General features: G+C 40.8%; 1 protein-coding gene across 3 annotated transcripts in view; it reads left to right on the plus strand.

Annotated features, from left to right (window-relative positions):
• Positions 1 to 23,435, plus strand: part of LOC122884277 (inositol polyphosphate-5-phosphatase A) — a 144,636-nt gene that overhangs the window by 16,573 nt on the left and 104,628 nt on the right. For all 3 annotated transcript variants that reach the window (XM_044213983.1, XM_044213984.1, XM_044213985.1), the window contains one exon: positions 22,941 to 22,982. In XM_044213983.1, the coding sequence (XP_044069918.1) occupies positions 22,941 to 22,982 (42 nt within the window). The remainder of the gene's footprint in view (positions 1 to 22,940; positions 22,983 to 23,435) is intronic.

The raw sequence follows: 23,435 nt of genomic DNA on the forward strand, positions 1-23,435 counted from the left end.
CCACCTGCTAACGCTCATCATTTAGCTTTAATAGGTATTTGCTTTGTCTGTATGACAGATGGAATCCTTGTTAAGTTGTGTGAGTTAAAAAAAAAAGTAAAAATTCATGTTTCTGCACGAGCCCTGTTTAGTGTGTCAGTTGGGTTGTAGAAACATTGCAGCTTTACTGTACCACTGAAGTAGTTTAAAAGAAAAAAATCATGTACTTAGGCTATTTACAGCTGTCCAAGAGACATAAAACTGTCAGACACAAAATAGTACAAGGGTTTACAAGGTTTGGCATCTGGATTGTGCTCCTGTCTTGTAAAATGAATTATTGGACTAGTGCCTGACTGTTTCTTCTTGTGGCACATCTTTATTATCTTTATATCTGGAGATTCTAGGATTAATCTCTTATACAGGCAGTGTGCCATTGACCCTTACACTCTGGCCTAGTTATGTCTTCTTCTGTTGCACTCATCTTCATCTGAATATGTATCTGTAGTAGCTAGTAGACTGTAACAATAATATTTGTTTACTTCAAGTCTTTAAAGAGGTGTATCTACAATTGCATGGTCAAGTTTTGTCCTAGTAATGCACCTGTCTGTATAATGTAGCCAGGTTAAACATATGACTCAAGGATACATGGCTTCACACCACAACTTGGGGGCCTCGGTGCTCAAACTTAAATGAGCAGAGATGGTAGCAGGAGTCTTAAGCCCGGCAGACCTTTGTTTGTTCACTGGTCCCAGCTCAGGCTTTTATTACCTGAAAATAAGCAAGGGGTTGCTTTTCCATCACACCGCAAGCCTGTAAGTCCATTTTCACTGCCATGCATTAGTGCGGTTTTTCAACTTCAGAGCCATCACTCAGGGATGCAGGATTCACTTTAACATTTACAAGTCTGAGAAGTGTGCTAATGGCCAGAACTTTTGGATCACCCAATTTTTAAAAACGACCTCCAAGTTGCTTTTGAGCAAAATGCTAAACCCCCGTCTCCTTCAATGGAAGTGCTCAGTGGCTATGTGTGTTTTTTCTGTTTAAATAGTGTGCTTATTTGACTGTCTCTGAATAAAATGATGGCTAAGTGGAATTAAAGCTACTGTATGTTTGCATTCTCAGCGGTAAGTCTGTTGTAAGGGTGTTGGTCTTGACTGAGGCACTTGTCCTGTCCACTGTGCTCACATATACATGGTTGCACACATGGATCCAACCACAGTGGCAGTGAGACGTGAGAGGCAGAGTGAGTGTCTTATCTGATTGGCTGCTGGCAGAGGTAAAGTGGTGTGTGAAGGGACACTTAACGAGATAGGTGGCCGGAGTTGCTGGTCGGGGTTTGGTCTTTCCCGTCCGTCATATTTTCTACTTCTATTTCCCTCTTCTCAGCTAGAAAAACAAGACCATGCCACCATCTGATATGGCAGATTAACAATGGGGCTTTTTCCCTGTGCTTGAAGATTTCAATGTCAAGGTAGTTAGCTGCACTGAATATTATTATTCACATACATACATACATACATATTATGCAGGGGGTACCCTCTGCATAAACATGTAGAAACATGGAAATGAGGAGTACAATGACCCTTGGTTTGACCATTGGTCACTTCTTCTAGGTTCACTGGCCCCTCTTTTTTATTTTTACCAAAGTCTAACTGCCCTCAACAATATAAATGATGCCCTCCCATCCTAATGGGATTTATAAGAGCTGAAATTAAATGAAACAATCCAGATGAACTAATCTTGTTGGTGTCCTTACATTAACTTTGATTACTATAATGAGAATAACACACCAGTTTACAGTTTGGCACAGCTAGGCACAATGGAGTGTTAAGATGCATTCGAATACTGTAACAAGACAAGGGAAAAATAGGCAGGGGCTATTATAAGAATGAACTCATAGCCTTTCATTTGACTTTGTACTCACACACGCACTCAGTTTTCCTAGAAGAAAAGAGAGGAGTGTTAAATTGTGGCCAATAAGCAACAATAGCGTCCATTTTGGACTTTCCAGCTCTTCGTTCCCTCAAAAGTCGGCACAGTCTAGACATTATGCTATTGGCCAGTGGCATGATTTTACATGTCAAGAGTTCACCAAAGTTGAACTTACCGTGAAAGATTCACGCAGATTTACTGCCACTCATTCCAAATATATCACACGATACGAACGGAATATTCTGCTGGTCTTGGAAACTACTATCTGAAGACTAAAGACTTCTGAATTCACTGACCAAACCATGTTGTCTTTCTCTCCAAGGTAAGTGAAATGCTTCACTAGCAGACAGAATATTCTAACAAACTGCCGGTAGAAGCCAAGCAATGTTATGTAGAAAAAGTGTAAATAATTGTCAGTCAGTAGCGTGATTTGCGATTGCTCTGTGCTTCCACTTGTCTTTCTGTCTCCTTGTCGCAACAACAACTAACATTACAGCCATGTAGGCTGATTGTTGAAAAGGCAGATGTAGTCTAATATAAAGGCACAGACAAGTTAGGGACAAAAATAAAAGAATAAAAATTACAGCCCTATGGCTTAACCCCCCCATATCAGAAAGTGTAAGTGTGTGTGCGCATGTATGTATGCATGGGCAGACCCAGTGTGTGTTTGTCTGTGACTTAAACTCACGTCCATTTCACCTCGGAGGAAGTGAAGATGAGTTTAGGCACACAATGTCTTTATAATGTTTAGTTTTTGTTTGAGACAACAGTGTGTGTGATAAAGGGTGTTTGTGAGTTTGTGTGGATTTTGCATCTGGAACAGAGAGATTACATAGAACTTTGTCTCAATTCCTGTTTATGCGTCTTTCATGATGACCAGTCTGCACTCCTTATCTTGTGTGTGTGTGTGTGTGTGTGTGCGTAGCGTAGCGTAGCGGTCTGACTGTTTGCAGTTTCCCCATTTCGTCCTGTCTTATTGTATGCCCTTATTCTGCTGGAAGGTCACCAGAGAGTGACAGGACTGCCCGGGAGACGTGATTAGATATATCAGATGATGAATGGTAACAGACTGAAGTAAATAGGAACCCGGGTGGTTGCATCTGTAAAACTGATGAGGTGTTTTGCGAGACCCACTGCACTCTAAAGGGAGATGTAGCTCCACAAACAGTGAATCATTTTGAGGATAGAAATAGATCTCAAGCAGGGCAGGATTCAGTTTTTGCGGTCTGCTGTGCCCAAAATTGTTTGCCTCTGTTCAGGTGATCATTGTTGTTTTCAGTGTCTGCCCACATCGCAGCTCCCACTCATCTATATGATCTAGCAGTATGTATATGGGGCCATTCCATTCGTGGACTACACTCATTTCTCAGTATCTGGCTAGATGTGTGAATACTTAAATCACACTTTGGATTTAAGTAAATTAGATTAATTGTTTTTGCTGCTGCTGGTTTCAACAGTAAGACAGATGTACAGTAGGTTTTGTACAGTACAAAACATACAACATATGTTTGTAGTTCCAAGGGATTCACCAAATTTTGGAGTGGATATTGGATAATTTACTGTTCTTCAGAATGTGAATGGTTAAAGGATTTTTAGCCACGCAAGCGGCTTGTCGGTCCCCCACTTCGGTCCAGACAGAAATATCTCAACAACTATTGAATGGATTGCATTCATGTTCCCCACAGGATGACTTGTGATAACTTTGGTTATAAAGTTCTAACAAGTTACACTCATCTTTCCATCCAGACCCATCATCAGGTCCAGCATTAAAACAATGTAATTCCCTTCAGCATCAGCTGTAGATTTGTTTAGTGCTAATTAGCAATTATAAAACTAAGATGGTGAACGTGGTAAACTATATCTGCTAAACATCAGCATGTCAGCATTGCCATTTTTACCATGTTATCATGTTGATGTCGGCAGTTAGCTCAAAGCACCGCTGTACAGCCTCACAGAGCCGCTAGCATGGCTGTAGACTCTTAGTCTTGTTTTTCACTTATACAAGATTGTGTTGTCACAGTAAACCATGTGCTAAAGATCAAACAACTTAGGCGCACTTGTGCCTTAACTATGTGGAGAAAAATATGTCTGAATAGCTGAACTGAGTGACATGTTATATTCCTCTGCACACCAATGCCATTTCTTATATGGCAGCATCTTATAGTGCCCTGGCCAGGCAAAGATGCTTGATATCTAACACTCTCCCCTCTCCTTCTGTCTTTCAAATGGCCTACATGGCCACTAGGCTAGTTCTCTAACTCTAAAATAAGTTATCTCCTCACGCTGCCAAATGTATGACACACTTGAAATGTCCTTTGAAATGTCGGCTAGCCTCATCACTTTCCCAACTGCTGCTCTGTGATGTCGGTTCATAAGAAAGTTACGAAACTGGATTGTGAAAGTGAAGTGTTTCATAAAAACTGTGAACTCTTGTTGCCAAAAAAGGAAAATATTGAAGGGAAACTTATATTCCCCTATATGCCCTTACCAGGGCTTGGCTCAGATAATAATAATAATAAAAAATAAGATACTGCAGATAATAGATCCCTCCAAATTTCCAACAAATGGAAATTACTTAAAATATCCAGGGAGGAGCCACAGAATATTTTATGCACAAAGACAGAAGATGTGAAACTGAAGGAAGGGAAGGATTCAGAGAGTTCAGCTGCAGGGCCAGGTCATGGGGAAATACTCATACAGTCTAAATACCACCACCCAAACCCTTACGTACAGTTTCTAGATACAGACGGCCCTCACTTGTACATTTCAGCTACTTCAGCAGATGTCATCTTTAACAAGCTTGTCGTGTGTCCAACATCTTCGCCTAGCCCAGGTTTTAACCACTGAGGGCTGTTGTGGTGTTTCTGAGGCGTGACTCATCCACTCTGGGTCTGGTTGAGGTCTGGGACTGGGCACTGTGTTGTGGAAATCCAGCGCCCTCTCCACTGTTTATTTTGGAAGTCTGTTTTTCTGGCACTCTGTGAAGGTCAATGCCAAGGGGAACCATTAAATGAGAGGACTACGTGGGAGATATATTCTTGATTTGGACATAGTTTGGACATGCTTACTGTTGGAAGAGCAGGGGAGAGTCTGGTTTGTCCCGTTTTGGGCTTGCCTGATGAACTATGATGAATGTAACCTATTTTTGTGTGACACAGATCCCTATGTTGATCTTTCTGCTCTACAAAGTACATGGACCATGATAGAAAGAATTGTTGTGGGGCTTCTCAGAGACATTTTAATGGGGTCCTGGTGGAAATGGAAACTGACCCTTCTGTGCGCACCCCCCCAGTCCCGTTGCTCACTCCTTTTCCTCCCCTCTTTTTTTTCTTTCTATTCTCACTCTCTCTCAAGCACTCCCACAGCAGGAAGAACCCAATTATAGAGATATCGGGCCCATGCTGAAAATGTGATAGCCTGTGAAATGTCTTCGGCGTCACACAGAGACAATGTTTGTCCTGCCCCAGTGCAAACAGGATGCTCTGTGCAGGAGAGCGTCGCAAGATAAGAACAGACAACGGCAAGAGGGAAAGACCAAAAAAATGGCAACCAAGGGGGCAGAGGACAGCATGGACAGAGAGAGGGGAAAAAACAGCTGAGAGACTGATGATGCAGAGATGATCTGAAGACCCCAAGATAGACAGAAGCAGAACAATAGTACAGTTACAGTATCACTAGAATAGTGTGATTTCTGTACAGGAAGTAGGGTATGCGCCGCCACCTGAAGGAAACTCAACTTGTAGTACAGACATTGTGTTGTCTCTCCTCCTCCTCCTACTCTTAACCATTTCCTGTTGCTTCCTTGCTAGATAGTAGTTCAGTGTCTTCATTTACCAAGGAAATTAAAGGTTGACTTGCATGATACCTCATCATTTTTAGCAGAATAGGAGAGAGGCTCAGGGACGCGGCATTGGCAAATCACACGCTCTGCGCACAGACACTGGCAACAGGGATTTGTATTGTAGTTATCACGTTATTCTCCAACAGAAACAGATCACAGGATGATTGTCGTCTTTTTTCCACTAAACCAAAGATTATTCTCGCTTTGCGTGGTGTACTGACTGACTCTGTCCGTAATGCTGCCATGAAGATACTAATTCACAATTAAAATGTGGGTCACTTTAGAGCAAGAGTTGAAAAATGTGACTTATTTATGCTCAACAGGGAGTCCCTTTATTGCTTTGAGTTTCTATTTCCAACAGCTTCAACAGTTTTTTGGGTTTACTCCAAAGACACGTTAGACTTTGTTATGACAAATAACCTGTAATTATCTTGTCTGATTAAGATCGTATTTTGTAACTTTTTCATACTGAATAACCACACTACACCTGTCAGGGTCAACACTGATTTATGGATGTGTAAATACTTATAGACACAACCTCATTTACATGCAGTCCTCACACCTTTAGACTTACCTTAGACAACATCCAGAAAACAACAAAAAAAAAACTACCCTGAGAGAATTCAGACATTGCAGTTTATGTAAAGAGGGAAATTAATGATCGTGCTTACAAGGGATGACATGATTGAAACGTCAGCCAATAGCAACCGTAAATGGTTTGTTAATGTAAACCATAGTAAAAGCTTTTATTTGGTAGTGTTTTTCTGTTGCTGTGACATTTGTCTTTTTTGGTGGCTCTCAAGATTATGACCAAAAGTCTCTCTTTTGTTGGTTTTGTTGAATTGATACATATAATGGTCCCTGACACAAACTCCAGAATCAATTTTAGACTTTCAAACTTTGCACACAGTCACACACAGACATAAAAACAGAACTCAGAAACCAGCAGCATCCTCATCAAACATTTCTGTGCAGATGCCTCTAGAGATGAGAGGCATCTGAGTGACTTTTCAAAGTTTGAGAAAGTAGAGCAGGCTTTTTATGTTGAATGTGTGACAGCCTAATTCTCTCTCTCTCTTCTGTTGCTAAATTATGCATACATGTTTCTAACTATGTCCTTTTTCCAGATTGAATCCTCCTTTTGAGAGTGTGAGCAGTTTGATTTTGTCCCTCAGGATGTCCTCAGGCCATCCAAACACTGAGCATCTCGCCAGTTGTTAAGGCAGTACCTGCTGAGTTTCGGTAGACAGAATATACGAGCAGCTGTGCAATAATGCTGTATTGTAATGTTTATTGTAAAATGCAGTAATTGTCAAATGTGTCACCAAATGTCTTGTCCTTGGATAGAGAGAAATTCATAGAAGCTATGGTTAATATGGCAATGAACATTGTCTTTTAAGGGTATGTTTTAAATTCTATCTTCCAAAAATATTGCATAGCACCTCCGGAAACCTAGAAAGTTGACTTTGTAGTTATGGGCACTTAGTAGTTTAACTCAGCTGAGATGTGTGAGGTCAGAAGATGAGAGACTTAAAAATCAGACCAGAATGTCAAAAATAGATGATATGACACACTGTCAGTGTCAGTGCAAATTTTAGCTACAAAACCAGCATCTATGGTGTCTGAAATTTCGTGAGAAATGCTGCAGGAGTTGTTAGTGTCATTATTGACATAAAGTTTTACAATTTGCCTGTGAGAATAATCTCAAACTCAGCTTGCTTTGCAAGTAGGGACTGTTTTTACATTGGAGAACATCTTATTTCACAGTTTGAACATCCCAGTGCTGGCAGCATTGACTATATATACAATCTAGTAGCTGCTCATGCTTGATAATAAATGTTTAGGGCTGCAACTAACAAATATTTTCACTATTAGTTCATCTGCCGATTATTTTATTGATTAATTGATGAATTGTTTCATCTACAAAATGGTAAAAATGGCTGTCAATTTCCCAGAGCCAAATGTGAAGTCTTCAAATAAATTTTTCTGGAGCTTTCAACACTCTCATTGTCTCCCCTCCCAATTGGAGAAAACACTATCCTCTGAGGAAGTCAAGAGATGCAGTTTGAACTTTTTTTTTGGTCAAAGAAAGGTCAAGAAAGAACTTTCACGCTCCACTTCAAATGCCTTGTTTTGATCGACCTCCAGTCCAAAACACAAAGATTCTCAGTTTACAAAGATATATAAAATAGAGAAAAGCAGCAAATCCTCACATTGGAGAAGCTGCAACTAGAGAATGTTTGGAGTTTTTAAAGCTAAGGTAGGTTGGAGAAAGTGTCCAGCTGAAAAAATCCCACCCCCTCCCTTCAGACCTCCCTCCAAAGCCACTCCCCCCAAAACACATTTTCATGCTCAATGAGTGAGCACAGGTAGGCAGACAGGCAGGTAGGCATATTACAGGCCTGCGGCAGCCTACCTGCCCTAGCTTTAATTGGTAAGCTACGTTGAAATCAAGTATCAGAATTGTTGCTGATTCATTTTCTGTCATTTGATTAATCGACTAATCATTGCAGCTTTATACGTTGGTGTCCTTAATATTCACTTTTCCTCTGAGTATCCATTCCTGCAGCTTCTAAAATACCTTCACAGAAAAGCCCTCAATATCAGATCTGATCAGACTGTTGGGGATTCCCTGCTCCTGGTAACATGTTCTTATAGTATATGGCTAAAAAACATCTAGAACCGAAACTCAGAAGGATCAAAACTCCAGCAACACTTCATTATGAGGCCAGTGGCCTTTGTTCGATTCACCTGATGAAGGCCACAGCGGTGACCCTAATTAAGGAGGGCCATAGGGCGAAATGTGTCGATTTCATTATAAAGTTGTTCTCATTGCTACAAGTGTTGCTGGAATTTTTATCCTTTAAGTCTTAAGTATTTTATAAATATGCAAAGTTGTGCCAGAACCCCTTAACTGAAACTTTGACCAGTCACCACCAAGAGCTGAAATAACTCCTCCAAGTTGACATGTTTGTGTTCTTCATTTAGAAAAGATATGAAGTCATGTCAGTGTAGTAGAATCATAAATGAGTCAAGCAGCCAAAGAAGTAAATATATTTGTTATCTAACTTATTAGGAAAGTCCCAAAGATTCTTGGGAAAAAACTGATAATGGACACAAAGTTATTTTTGGAAAAACACTGGCAAGATTCTGTGCATCACAGATATTGTGCATACTGTGATAGACTCTTTGTTGGGTTCCTTGATAATGCGACTTACTCTGCAGCATAGCTACCGTCTCGGCTCCTTGTGTTGAATTAAGCCGGCGGGGGCAAAGTAAACACGAGGATTAACCTTCAGCACTGTATCTGACATAACTTGCATTTTCAGCTCAAAACGATAAGAAATCCTCCCGGTTTTCTTAGTGGCTGCCCTACTGATCTGTTCATGTTTGTGTAGAGAACCTCTGCTTAGTACATTTTCTCATTTTCCAATAATGCCTAATGCTTTCTCACTCTTTTGCTTGAGATGCTTTACAGGTTCTTACTTGAGTGAATAAGACATTCTACTTACAGTGACAGAAACCAGGCCTGTACAGCATTTTATTACATCTTTCATTTACTGATGCCATGTAGAACATTGTTTGATTCTTCAGGGAAGTGTCTGGTGCTTGTAAAAGTTGACCGTTTTTATTTCTTTTCCAGAGAAATGCACTCATTCAGACGTGGAAGCTTTTTAGTACAACCTCAGCCTGTCACTGTTAATGAGCTGCTCCACCGGACGTGTGAAAGAGCTTTGCTTTACTGTACTTCCAACTTTTTAAGGAGAAGATAGCATTCGTCATTCACTTTCAGTGGCCCAGATGCAGCTGATGTGGGTATTTGACCTATTGTCCTTACAATTAGAATCACATTTGTCCAAAAGCAAAGCGATTTACTACTTGTTTTCTTAAAAATATATTGGTGCTGTATGAACTAATTTGGTCAGGATTATTTTATCCTTCTGTGTGAAGGATGTACATGTTTGGGAAAATGTTGGGAAAGAATTGAATTTCCATTTCCTTGTTTCTCAGGATAAGCTTGAAACATGAGGGCTAACTTGGCTCTAGACCAAGACCAGTCTTGGGTGAGCCTTCTTTGCACTGATTAAAGAAGTTGCCAATGTGAAAAGCTTCTTATCTCCATGAGTAACAGTGGTTTTTTATTAGGTCCATAAAAAGCCGCACAGGACACCACCCAAGATTAAGTCAGTCAAGAAGTGAACGTCCAGAAAATGTAACAAGTTAGGAAATGATTGTTCTTGGTTATACTCTGTCACCACAAGAACAGACATTGTTGAGTACAGGATAAGGAGACAGACGAATAGTCCCAGTTTGTCATTTATCTTTATCATGTTCATTAAAAAGTGATTGCCCTTCTAGCCCTATTGAACAGTAGAGATACAGTAAGCAGCCTTTGGCTCTTTAATCACAGGCAGTTGAATGTGAACAGGCCTTAGTGTGGATCAAAGGGAGACACAGCAGGCCTTCACAGTATGAATAGTCTTTAACTTTGCTTGTAATTACAGTTTGGTGAGTCTGGGTGGCATCTGAAACACTCCTTTCCTCTCTCAGTGGTGGTTTACAGTATTTCCCTGTTATTCTGCCACACAGCTTTCATATACAGACACGCAGAGATGCAAGGCTTCTGCTGGGCATATTTGATCATTGTGGAAAGAACTAAACTCTAAAATGGTAAAATTTAACTTTGTACTGGTGACAAGCATAGAGACATGCTAATATGATTCCTACATTAAGCTGTTACTAGTTAGTTTCCAGAGGGCCCACATGTATTTAATAGGGGTGTATTGATGTACTGTATTTTTCAATACAAGGCTCTCAATTAAGTACACATGGTAAATGGAATGATTTTAAATGCAAGTCGTCAAAAATCAACCAATGTGGTGCTGGTTCCTGAGCTGAGATGATATCATCTGCTTATGTCACCACATCTGATTGTTGGTGTTAATGTATTTAAAGAGATTTAGCATTGCACTCCTATGACATAGTTGGACAGTTAAAAAAAAAAAAAAAAAAAAAAAAAAATGGGGGGGGGGGGGGATCAAAATCGATGCAGCAGAACCAGAGGCATCCTGTTTTATATTCCACGCATTCTTCTTCCTTGTCAAACCTGGCACTTACATTACCCACAATGCAACTCGACCATACAAGAGTTTGGTTGCAAGATTTGAGTGTGTGCTGTGCTAGTAGCGGCTAATGTAGCCTGGAGCCTCAAGCAGAGATGAGGAGCAGGCTACAGAGATCAATCACTATGAATCCAATCAGAACACAGCCTCTGTTCCCCATTCAGATATAAACTTTTAACAGCCGCCATAGGTGAGTGTTTGATAGTTTAAAGATAGATTTTGGGTGGGATATCACTTTGGCACTGTGGCTTCTTGGCAATCCCCAAGTTGATTATTTTTAGGCGTCTTGCGGAGACATGTCCTGGTTTTTGTAGAGTGCTGCACATGCCTGACCTTTTAAACACACATGCTTACATGTGCTTTGCTGTGAAAAAATACGAATGCAAATGTAATGTTTTATTATTTTCAAATCAGTATTGTGCATTTTTTTCAGGTAGGTAAGGCTACATTTGCTATTTTTCACAGACACTAGGTGTTGCAGGTTTTTCTTAGTTTGCGTCCCAGCAGCTGTGATTGTAACATACTATATGCAGACTGTGCTTGATTGAGCCCGACCGATATGGGATTTTTGAGCTGATATGAAAATAAACCTTTTCTGTGTGGATTGTGCACTGCTTTTGCACCGATATGCCTATGCAAAGGTACTCAGAAGGCTGCTTTCTTAAACAAATAACTCTATTAAAGAATATTTAATTTAAATATTCTTTAACATGTTAAATAATTTAACATATACATTGTCAACCAATTCTAGAAATGAACACTGAGAAATTAAAGAATAAATAAAAATAATGTTAATGTAACGGTCACAAACATTAACTTATGGTTTGCTGCTGCCGAGTCGAGAGATGAACAGCGCCTCTGCTATAAACCTTCAGGGGAAACGTTCAGCGTATCCGGTGAAAAAACAGGCTCCTGACATTATTTATTTACGTTCCAGCATTGAATCTCACCAACTAGTTAACAACGTGAAGTCAACACTCACCAGACTCAAACCACCACGGCGCCGTCGTCTGCTGAGCTGCAGAATGATGAAGAGATGCTCTGACGCTAACCTTTCAGTCTGCTAACTTTACTGACTGACAAACTATAGCCAGGTAGCTACCTCGCTAATACAGGAAACAGTTATGATAAGCATGAGTGACGTGACGGTTGTCAGGGTTATATTAGAGTTATATTGAAAGGGGAAAATGATGGGTTCATTGTTTATTAACTTTCCAGCAATGTATTTCATAAACTAGTTAGCAGCTTACCGCGAACACACCGCTTTGACTCCACTACATCTGCGCAACTGTGTACACAGCACTCTACTACATGTGCTACTCGGTGCTGAGAGTATTGTAGCGATAGTGACGGCCCACATTTCCCAGCATGCACTGCCTAGTGCTGAAAGCAGTTTGTTAAGTTAGCTGCCTTATGTTCCAAAATGCAAATGTTACTTTTTGTTAGTGTTTGTAATGTGTCTGTTCAGAACATGGTGGTTTATTTTGGTAGTTGTCATTTTAATGCTGGTTTATAGTTTTAACCATTAGTGATGTTACATTTCATCACACCAGCTGTATTTTACTGGTTTAACGCAAGATCTCGAGAGCTGCGTCTTCTCTCTGCTGTTACACTGTTCACCACTGTAGTGACAGTGCACTCTGCTGGATGAACTTTGTAGTGATACCTATATATGAACAGGCCTTTCTTATTGCCTATCACACTGAGAAGATAACAGTATATTGGCTCACATAGGTTAACATGTATGTTAGTACTGATATATCTGTGAAAGTCCAGTATTCATTGAATTGGTTGGGTTCTAATAATGATGCAGGTGGCCTGAACATTTGTCTTTTAAATGAACTTTACAGTATGTGTAATTCTTTGCAAATTTGATACATAAAGAATATCGGTTTAGTAAGTGTCAGTATTGAATGAAATCAAACTTGGTCCTAAATCACATTGAACTAGGCCATATGTTGAAGGTTCCTCTTTATTATATAGCCTCTCACTAAAGAGGCATTTGATTGCAGTACAGTAGCTCTGTGCATCATATTGTTGAAAGGAGTTTGCTGTCTGTGTTGAGTAACACATGGCAGAGGTGTGAGTGGGAGAGCTCACACTATTCAGATAGTAGCAAAGCTCTGTCAGTTGCTCCCTTTAGGCCTAGTGTGTATTGCACAATGCGGACACCTTTCAATACTGAATTTTACACTACATTAGATGTGAATTGCAGACTGAATTTCTCCAGAAATGCCTGATGAAATCATTTATTAGAAGACATTTTTGACAGCTTGATTGACCAAGGCTCTCTACTGCATTGCTGATGCTGAGCGTTACCTTGACTGCACAGCGTCACCCTCAACAGATACTGTATCCATATATCTTGGTGTGTGAGCTTTTGAATGGTATTGTAAGTATGTGCTGCAGTCTCATGCAGAGAGGAAAAGGCTTTTGAACCACAGAGTTGTGGTTGCTCTGAGTGCTGTAATTTCCTGTTTTCTAATGAAACTTAATCTACACAGATACCAGCTGATTGGAGTGTTGATTCACACTAAAAGGGGGTGGGTGTGCTTAGATTTGTATGAATACTATTTTTCCATTTTCACAATGCCACTGCTGCATTTACCCTGCAGCTATCATTCTGTTTATGCTAAGTATATAATGTTTTTGTCTGCTTCAGTTTCTCTTTTGTTCATTGCTCTTAAAAAGCACTTTGAGCCAGATTCTTTGTAAGTAAGTAAGCAATTATAAATACAATAGTAGTTTACATGCACATTTGCCTACAACAATGCCTTTTGCTGTTATCACAAGTAAAACAACAGTATCCACTCTTAGCCTGCCCCTCTCAGAACAAATACTGTGAACTCATCCTCTGATGCTTCTTTATACAATGATGATGTTTTGTGCCACTATTCGATATCTTTAAGTATGATGCATCTATACCTGCTTCTTTCTGTTTAGGGTCGAGGGGGTGTCCCAGCATGTCCCAGCATGCATTGGGTAAAGGGCAGGGAGACACCCTGAAGAGCTCACGAGCATTAGAGAGCTAATTGCAACAACACTCAGATTAAATTTGATGCTGAATGAAAAGCAGCTGTTACTGCTGAAATTGTATTGTTCAAAATGGCAAGATCAGCTAGGCGTCATTGCACGGGAACAGAGGGATGCTGATCTTTTCGGAGGCGAGGACCTGCCGAATGTACAGTATATTCTGAGAATTTGGCCTGAGCCCCTCTGAGATTAAACCCAAACCAATGTGTCTGTAAATGCAAATTTCTCCTTGTAGTAACTCAACACTAGGCTTAAAGGCGTGTGTCACTGCCTTCTTGGTTTGAAAGTTTCAAGTCTGTTTTATCTCTGAATGCTGGGTATGGAGATGTGGCTAAAAGTGGGCTCTGTTGCACCAGAAGTCAGAGAACAGCAAAAATAAGATTTTCAGGGGGTGTTAAGTTGCTCTTTTAGGGTTTCCTCTAGATAGGCAGCATAGTACTAGTCAATTGTATAAAATATCCATCATACTGTAATGGAGCTGGATAACATTTGCTTAAAAGTATCCAAATTTTGATTGCAGGCATTGTTTGAGGCATTGTTTTCTGGAAACAGAAATCAGTCTTGCTTGGTATGCTTCAAATGAACTAGTTTGCTTTAAGTGTTGGCCAATCACGTCTAAAGGCAAACATTTTTATAGCTGTTTCAAAGGGCACACATCCACCTTTTTTTGCATATATTCAATTTGCGCATAACAATAAAAACAAAGTGGGATTTCAGGCACTATTAGATGATTCAATTGGCACTCTGAAGCATAGAGACGCCTTAACCCTCCTCCTTACCTTATCCTCTAGAAGGATGAAGACATCTCTCAGGAGTCAGCTTAGGTCTAATTTAGTGTTTCCTCAGAGTGGGTTTGCTCTAATTAATTCCATAATGAGCCTCTTTGATGTGGAGTTAAATAAAACACTGAGGGGACACACCTCTGCGTCATCCAGCCTCCACCGAGCAACTATGAAGGAGAGCTGTTAGGGGAAAGTGACATTGGCGGCAACCTGTTGAAGGACACAGGGGCAGCCAATCAACTGATTCCCCTGCTGATTCTCCAGCTGCTCTCCTTCCACAGATCCCCTCCCTCGGTCAATGGGCCCCCATCTAGGCAGGGTATTTTTAGTCAGCTGCCCGCTCCCCTGAAAGCCAATAACCTCCTTTCTAACAGTCTGTCAACACACACACACACAAGCTGTACATGTAGAAGGAGCTGTGCTACAAGGGTCGGAAAAAACAAGGCCTTGACGTGCAAGACCACTTTTGCATGCCCACTGTCCCTGCTGAACATTTTAACATCCTTATTTAGATTTTTGTTTGGGATCTAGCAGCTTTTTTTTGTTATTAATTAGGTTGTTCGCATTGGATATGAGGAAAGGAAATCCTGTTATTAAGAAGTAATGGCTATAATGCAATTGAGCTTGGAACAATATCAAAGTTGTGAAGGGATTCTCTTTTGAAAAGATGTTTTTGTGAGCTGTGGTGGTTTGGAGAAGCAGTCCGAGCCTTGCTCGTAGTAAAAGCTGTCACTGATTTATTCTCTCACTTTGCAAGGCAAATGAGGTTCAATTCAATTTTTATTTATATAGTGCTTTGCATATAGAGCAGGTCTAGACCGTACTCTTTATAATATTATTTACAGAGACCCAACAATTCCCACCATGAGCAAGCACTTGCTGACAGTGATAAGGAAAAACTCCCTTTTAACATGCAGAAACCTCGAGTAGAACCAGTCTCTGGGTGGGCGGCCATCTGTCGCTGCCAGTTGGGTTGAGAGAGAGAGAGAGAGCAAGAAGAAAGTGAACATACTGTAGCACAATGCAAGTTCCACATAGAGATTTCAATTATAGTAATAGTTGTAATAATATTAATATTAGTAAAAATAATAGTAATAATAATAATTGTAGCAGCGGATGTTGAGCAGGAACATGGGGGCATTAGCTGGCTTGCAATCATAGATCCAGACTCTACAGCTCCAGAGGCAGAATTACCTGCAAAAAGCGACAGAAGGAGAGAGGAGAGAGACGAGAAAGCACAAATCTACCGCAGAGACAAGATGTCGAGTTAGTAACGAAGAATGCGTAAGAATGCGTGCAGATGGAGAGGGAGAGGAGGAGAGAGGTGCATCATGGGAAGTCTCAGGGCAGTCTAGGCCTATAGCAGCATAACTAAGGGATGGTTCAGGGCTCACCTGAGCCAGCCCTGACTATAAGCTTTATCAAAGAGGAAAGTCTTAAGCCTACTCTTAAATGTGGAGATGGTGTCTGCCTCCCAAACCCAAACTGGGATCTGGTTCCACAGGAGAGGAGCTTTATAACTGAAGGCTCTGGCTCCCATTCTACTTTTGGAGACTCTAGGAACCACAAGTAACACAGCATTCTGAGAGCGCAGTTTTCTAGTGGGGTAATATGGTATTATGAGCTCTTTAAGATATGATGGTCCCTGACCATTAAGGGCTTTGTAGGTGAGGAGAAGGATTTTTTTAGGTAAGGAGAAGATTTTAAATTCTATTCTGGATTTTACAGGGAGACAGTGCAGAGAAGCTAATATGGGAGAAATATGATCTGTTTTCCTAGTTCTTGTCAGTACACGTGCCGCAGCATTCTGGATCAACTGGAGAGTCTTAAGGGACTTATTCGGGCAGCTTGATAATAAGGAACTGCAATAATCCAGCCTAAGTAACAAATGGTGGTTATGATTTGGGGAAAAAAGGATCCATGTCTTCTTATCATGCCTAGTTAATTTTTTTGTCTACTCAAATTGGACATGACGTATTGAATTTGTGCTTGAAAGTGTGATTTTTATTTTGATTCTCCGAAACAAAATACACACAAGGCGTCTTAGATATTTTGAATGTAGATGAGGTGAGACAGACTGCTTCAAAACAAACAAGAAAACTAAGCTGAGTGGGCAGAGCATGATGGCACTTTGGTTACTTCTGAACCACCCATACCAAAACTTAAAAGTTGCTATAATCAGTATTTTTATATCAACAGTGGATCACATGACTACGTTTATGTGAAAAGTGTCGCTTGTAGTAATGAATGCAGAATTATCACCCGACTCCCCACAGCTCTACAGAGCGTTTTTAGCATCTTTGAGCTCATTGTTTTGGTTTTACAGCCTACAACTTTACTGTTTTGGTTCAGTCTCACCGCTCTCATCAAACTTGTTCCCAGACACAGCAGTCAGCTTTTTCAGTGGAAAAGCCCCGATAAACGGACTTTATGCAACCTGCCCAGCATCAAACATCAAAAAATTTTGCGACTAGCTGGTTGAGCATAGTGGAGCATTTAGCAGCTGATAGAGAGAGCCAGATACCAAAACCGAGTTAAAAAGATAGTGAATAGCGGACTTACGTTCATTAGGTGGACACAAACACAGATCCTAATCCTGCTAACTTCTGCTAATGTAATGCTAACGGCTCCTAGTTGTGTAAATAGGCAACTGTTTGCCAACATGTTCACCATATCAACTTTATAAAGTGAGGATGAGTTGTACTCCGTAGTGACCGGTAAACAGAACTTCATGTGTAAAATCAGTGGGCCGCCCCTTTAATCTAAAGTGATATACAATTTTAATTAAATTGCACTCAGACATGCTTGAATATTCTGATTAGCTTTAGAGTGAGGTTCTCTGGTTTGTATGTCCGAGATGGAAAAAGAGCCTTAGTGTACTGTACCTTGGTTTATAAGTTGTACCTCAAACGCAGCTTTTTTTCAGTGGTAGACCTGTGTGTGTCTGGCATTAGTGCCAGGTGTAACCAAGCAACCATTGCTTTTTTAAGACTCCTCATCTCCACTCTCTTCTTTTCAGTTACGGAGGTTGCATGCTGCAGAGCAAAGTTTTTATTTTTTAACTGTATTTCTCTTGTCCCATGCCGGTCGATCTGAGAAAATGAGAGCTGGGCATGCTTGCTGGGAATTGAAGAATAGCACAATTGTTGAGAAGGATGAAGCAAAAAAAAAAAAAACAGCCAGCGGAGACAGGAAGATGGACAAACCCTGCAGATCAGCAGAACCAAATGAAAATAATATTGTAGTTGAAAGTGAGACCAAGAGGAAACAGCGTGAGGATTACTTGGAGTCTGAGGAGTAGGTGGAGAAAGAGGAAACTCATGTGGTGTCCATGTGTTCCCAGCAGATCGCCACAGGGGTCTTTAAGGGGACGAGCCTTGACGTAATTTCCCTACGAGCCTAAGTTTAAACGGCCTGCTGTAATACCAAGATGGGTTGGGGAATGCTACTACACTCTTAACCAAAGAATGCCTCACTGAGGAGCCACAAGGGGAAGAACAGTGTGTGCACTTCAGGCTGCCACAGAGCCTCACAGGTCGTGACCTCTGCTCAACTCGTAGAGCTTCCTGTTACTGTTTTAGTCCAGCAAAGCCACGTATACTATTATGCCAAATTTAAAGCAAGAGAGCATCGGTCACTACTGTACACTTTGCATGTAATTATCAGCATTTAGAATACAGACTACATGCTTATGACATGCCTAGTATAATATAGTAACAGTTAGCTTTCACTTAGTTATTCTCACAAGATAACTTCTCAAAACTTATGCCCACACGTTTTGATTCATCACTTCCCACTTCTTATTACAGAGACGTCACCACACATTACACTGGAAATGAAGTTTTGGAGAGTCCTAATTAGAGACGACAGCATGTTTTCTGTTGCAGCCCCACTTTGTGTTTTTTTTTTTTTTTTTTTTTTGTCTTGCTTATGGAACTTATTTGAGGGGACTATGCTGTAGAAAGTAGGTATACATATTGTAGAATTTCAGAATGTACCTCGACTCAGTGTGACGCCACATTTTGGCCAGCATGCCCAGCTACAGTGCTCTGCATATGTCAAATTAAAAGATTGGGCATTTGCATTCGGCAAATATCTTGTCACAAGATAGTCATACTTTCACTAAGTGCTCAAAGAAAGTGTTGTGATGTTGTCCTAGTTAAAAGAAGAGCTGATAAGTTGTAAGTTGGTATGCTTTATTGTCAGATCAAACTGAAAAGGAAGAAATGTATTGTCATATTGAAAGTCACATTTCTGTTTCTTCAGTATTTACCACTGTTGTAAAAATGCAATGCAAGCGATCAAAAGAGTGCAAGGACACTAGAGATCTACTTTTTTAATGACTGGGATTTTATATAGATTTCCCCACGCTGTCTCAAAAGTAGGCCATCGACTGAGAAAACAGAAGCATGGAAAAGAAGAGAGGAGGTGGAGAGAACTAAGCGAGTGAAAGTGCCAGCGGAGGAAGAGGAGGTGTACGTGGAGGAGAGGCTGGGGAGGGTATGGGTTTATTTTTACTTCTCTGCCAGTATAGCCCCACTTTCTAATTAATTGCAAATTAACTTCTGATAAGCTGAGGGTGTGTGGCAAAGTGCCATGGCTACAGATATAGACTCGTTTCGACCTCCCTTCCCTTCTGCTATTAGCCCACTTTATCTCCAGGGCCCAGGCCTCTGAAGGCCTGCCTGTCCTCCTGTGAGCCACCCTGGCCAGGCCAACATCTGTTCCCAAGAACGATCACATCAGAGATGGGTCAGCCTATATCTGAGCGCTCTAGAAAGCTCTGGATGAATTTCTACATGACATGAAGCTGCTGTGGCTGTTTTCTTTCCACTCTCTGCTCCACGCTGAGTTGATCTAGGACACATATTCCCCAGATGAGATACTTTTAAGACTTGTTTGTAAAGCTGTCGACAGTATGATTTTATTGCCTCATTACCATGGTCACCCCTCCGTCAATTTGGTGTCTGTTGCGTTGTTTCATGCAGAGTCCACTTGCACTTGGAGGGAGATTTTTGCGAGATTAAATTCATCGCCCTTACACCCTGTGCTGTGCAGTGTCTGCGTGATATGAGTGTGATACACAGGAAACCTTTGAAATTGGAGAGAGTGCAGCTAACAGTGGTCCTGGGAGAAACAACCAATGGAAAGAGCTACAAATATTTGGATGATTCGTCAGGGGCTGTCATTTTACTGGATGGCACTATCACTGGGATGCCACACTTCATTATCTAAACTTGAGTCACACACACACAAACATATTTTAAATGTGGTTTTGGTGCACCATTTGCCAATAAGCCACCAACTCAAACACACTGCGTGATGCACGAAAACCCCGAAAGGCACTTGACAAACAGTAAAACAGCAGCGACTTGCACCTATCAGTCTGACCTGTCAATGTAAACTTATGACTGTACATGGTCATTGACAATACTACCAGGATGGTCAGGTGGCAACTCTATGGTTTGAACCTTTCTGTTCCTCTGTCTGCCTGTCTCAGTCTCGCTCTCTTTTTCTCTTCCTCCATTCATGTGACTAATGACAAGGTCCACTGCTTATGTCCTTATATAGACCTATGCTCTGTCTGATCTGGCTGAGGCTGGGACGATGGTGCGCACACACACACACACACACACGCTGAGTCTTGAGACATTTAGGTGCCCCTGGAAATGTCAACATATATCAGGCATGAGCTCTTGACTGCATTAATTAATCTGTTAGTATATCTGTGGAAAAGTACATCATTTCTGCAATTAATTCCTTTCCGAGAGTTAAGGTGGGGACACACGTGTTGAGCTGACTATGAATATGATATGGAAGTGACGACTGAAGTTGGACCGGGTCTGTTCCAGTCTGGGTCAGTTGGTGTTGACAGTCAGCAGATAAAATCATATACTGTGTGACATGTAAAGATTGTAATCTGAAGTCTTCAGATCCAGTCACTCCCAGATATTCTCATAAAGATTTTTTTTTAAGCATGTTTGATATTTGTGACTGACATCAGCGACCGATGATGTCACTTGCTCCCGAGGGAGACACGCAAGTGACAAACAACAACAGTTTTACCTGAAGTTCACTCACCTCCAATTCCCACTGTAGTGTACAGTCTGTGTTGCCTTCACCACTCCATCCAGGATCTTACCCAAGCTCTACGCTTTCCCTCCTTTTTTGGCCTTTTCAGCGCAAACTGCACTGCATATTAACATTGCAAGCTTCCAGTTACCGTAAAGGTTTGATTGGGTACAAGAACACGCAACAGTTGGCATTCTCGCTGGATTTGCGTTGTCTACCGCCTGAATCCCAGTCGTTACTGACCAATGCGTTGTCTAGTGTATTTACTTGTAAGATTTATGGTCCCTCCTGACTGTCAAAGAGTAAAACAAATCTCTGCAAGTTGGTGGAAACAATATGTGTACTAGTCTTCAGCTTTGTCCCGAGCTTTAGATGAGAAGATTGATACCACTCTCATGATTGTGTGTAAAGTACAGAGCTAGAGCCACAAGGCCAGTTAGCTTAGCTTAGAATGAAGACTGGAAGCAGTGGGAAACAACTGTTTGTATACCGGTTAAGAAAACAGCTTTAGAGGTATTTTTGAACTTTGGCGAGAGCCAGGCTAGCTTTTTCCCCCCTGCTTCCACACCAAATCCTCTTTTTGGAGTTAGTAAATTACATGTACAGTCACTTGGTAACACTATCTAGTAAGCCTGGTCCCATTTTATAGTGTTCATTGCAACAGAAGTTATTTTCCTTTTTTTCCAGAGAAAATCCAGTAGCTCTGTCCACTTCACCAAATTTCACATTCATCCTCACCCCCACATACGCCCCCGACATATAAATACAGCAATCAACCTTCAGCAGTGGACAGTATGGGGTATTAAAGACTGCAAGCATGCAACTGAGAGTAGCAGTAGTAGAAATACTACAGTAGTAGAAATAATACCTCTACTACCAGTAAGCTAGTAGTTTACAGTGTTTTAGCATTTGTGGCAAATTTACTAGGCCCATTTGTGGTGATGGTGTGTGTTCGAATACATTTTTTTTAATTTGTGAAGGGGGTGTGTTCAAGCTCAAATGGGGTGCTAAGTTGCTCTTTAACTCTCTCAACTAACTCAGGAAAAGCAAATAAGCCATAAGCTATTACCATGTGCTACTTGTCTGTATCTGGGGCATACCTTTGACAGTTGATCTTATTGTGCTGTCAGCTTTGGAGCTTTCAGATCCTGTATACGTTTAACACGAATGGTGTGTTTTGTACTTAATGCCAAATATTGGCTACAATTATGGATATTCTGTATTTAGAGGTGACTGAAATAGAATGAAATAGAGAATAGAAAAAAGAATCCTACTGTTGTGTCTGTGATGTCCAACATCAATTAATCAGATATCAGCTGTTCAGCTTGATGTTGTTACTGATTTTACATCCTTATTTATGGCGATGTGGTTTTTGGTGTGCTTTGTGCCCCGATGCCATCCAAGGATACTACACGTACTTCTTTAATATATTAGAGCTTTGTTACAGATAGCAACAGAGCCTGTAGATCCCTTGTGTATTCTTATTATAGACTAGTCTTGTTAGGACAAACTCTCCAACACACACACACACACACACACACACACACACACACAGAGAGAGAGAGCTGTTCATCAGACCTAGTTATCGACATAGGGAGATCTCTCCTTAAATGGTAGACTGCCCAGGGCTCTGTCTCTGTTTCCACTGCACAAACCAAATGGAGTCCAGGTCTGGGAATAGCCTTTTAAAGTGGAGGCGAGAGAGGGAGGGAATGACAGATACAGGCAGAGCAACTGAAGGTGAGAAAAAGAAAGAGAGAGAGGCTTGTCGATGCCCTGGAGAACATGATTTGTGACCCTGAGAGAAAGATACTGTAATTGGAGAAAGACAACTTCCTGTCAGTAGATGCACAGACAGCAGCACGTAGTTGTACATATATTAGATATATATATACCCCATACATCCCTCATGCACCAATGTGTTTGTTGTTGATCAAGAGAAAGTTTTTTTCTTTAGATGATTGACATTAGTTTAGATGTCAAACATGAGAGTTGGGTCTAACAAGACAGTATCCAGATGTCACTTTGGTATGGTTTCTTCTGATTGCCAAATTACGTCATCCAGCACGACCCATTTGGCATTTGAAACAAGTTAAAACACACACTTTGAATCACACTGGATCTGTGATGATGTCAGAAAATATGTCGCTAACATCTCGTCTTTTTTTCTCTTTCCAGCCTGAAAATCTACAGAAAACATGGCTGAGGGAGTTTTACCAGGTAAGTGATGCAGTATTCATCCTCAAATATGTAATGATGTTAGTTGTTGGACTAACATATTACTGTTTAGGGTATAAGTCGGATGCAAACCTTGTTTTTTCATTATTCGATAAATGGTGGTTATCGCTTATGACATAAATTGCCTAAAATAAATTGAAAGGTTATTATTTGTATTTAATATGGCCGAATGTAATTAATATATGGCATCGGAATATATATATTTTTTCTGAACACACATTGAGAATATACTGTAGGGATACTGGTCAATCCAGATCTAAAGTGCAATTCTTTATGTACCATATTATACTACAGCTTTTACCATTGCAACATGTGTTGTTGCTGTTGTCAAGCTGCGCGCCGCACCAAGGAGGAGTAATAACAACAATGGCAACCGCTATAGTCACTCTTAAAACCCCGGCAAAACCAGTATGTTGGCATGGCTACGCATCAGTG

Source organism: Siniperca chuatsi, linkage group LG11 (genome assembly GCF_020085105.1).
Source record: "Siniperca chuatsi isolate FFG_IHB_CAS linkage group LG11, ASM2008510v1, whole genome shotgun sequence".
NCBI lineage: Eukaryota > Metazoa > Chordata > Actinopteri > Centrarchiformes > Sinipercidae > Siniperca > Siniperca chuatsi.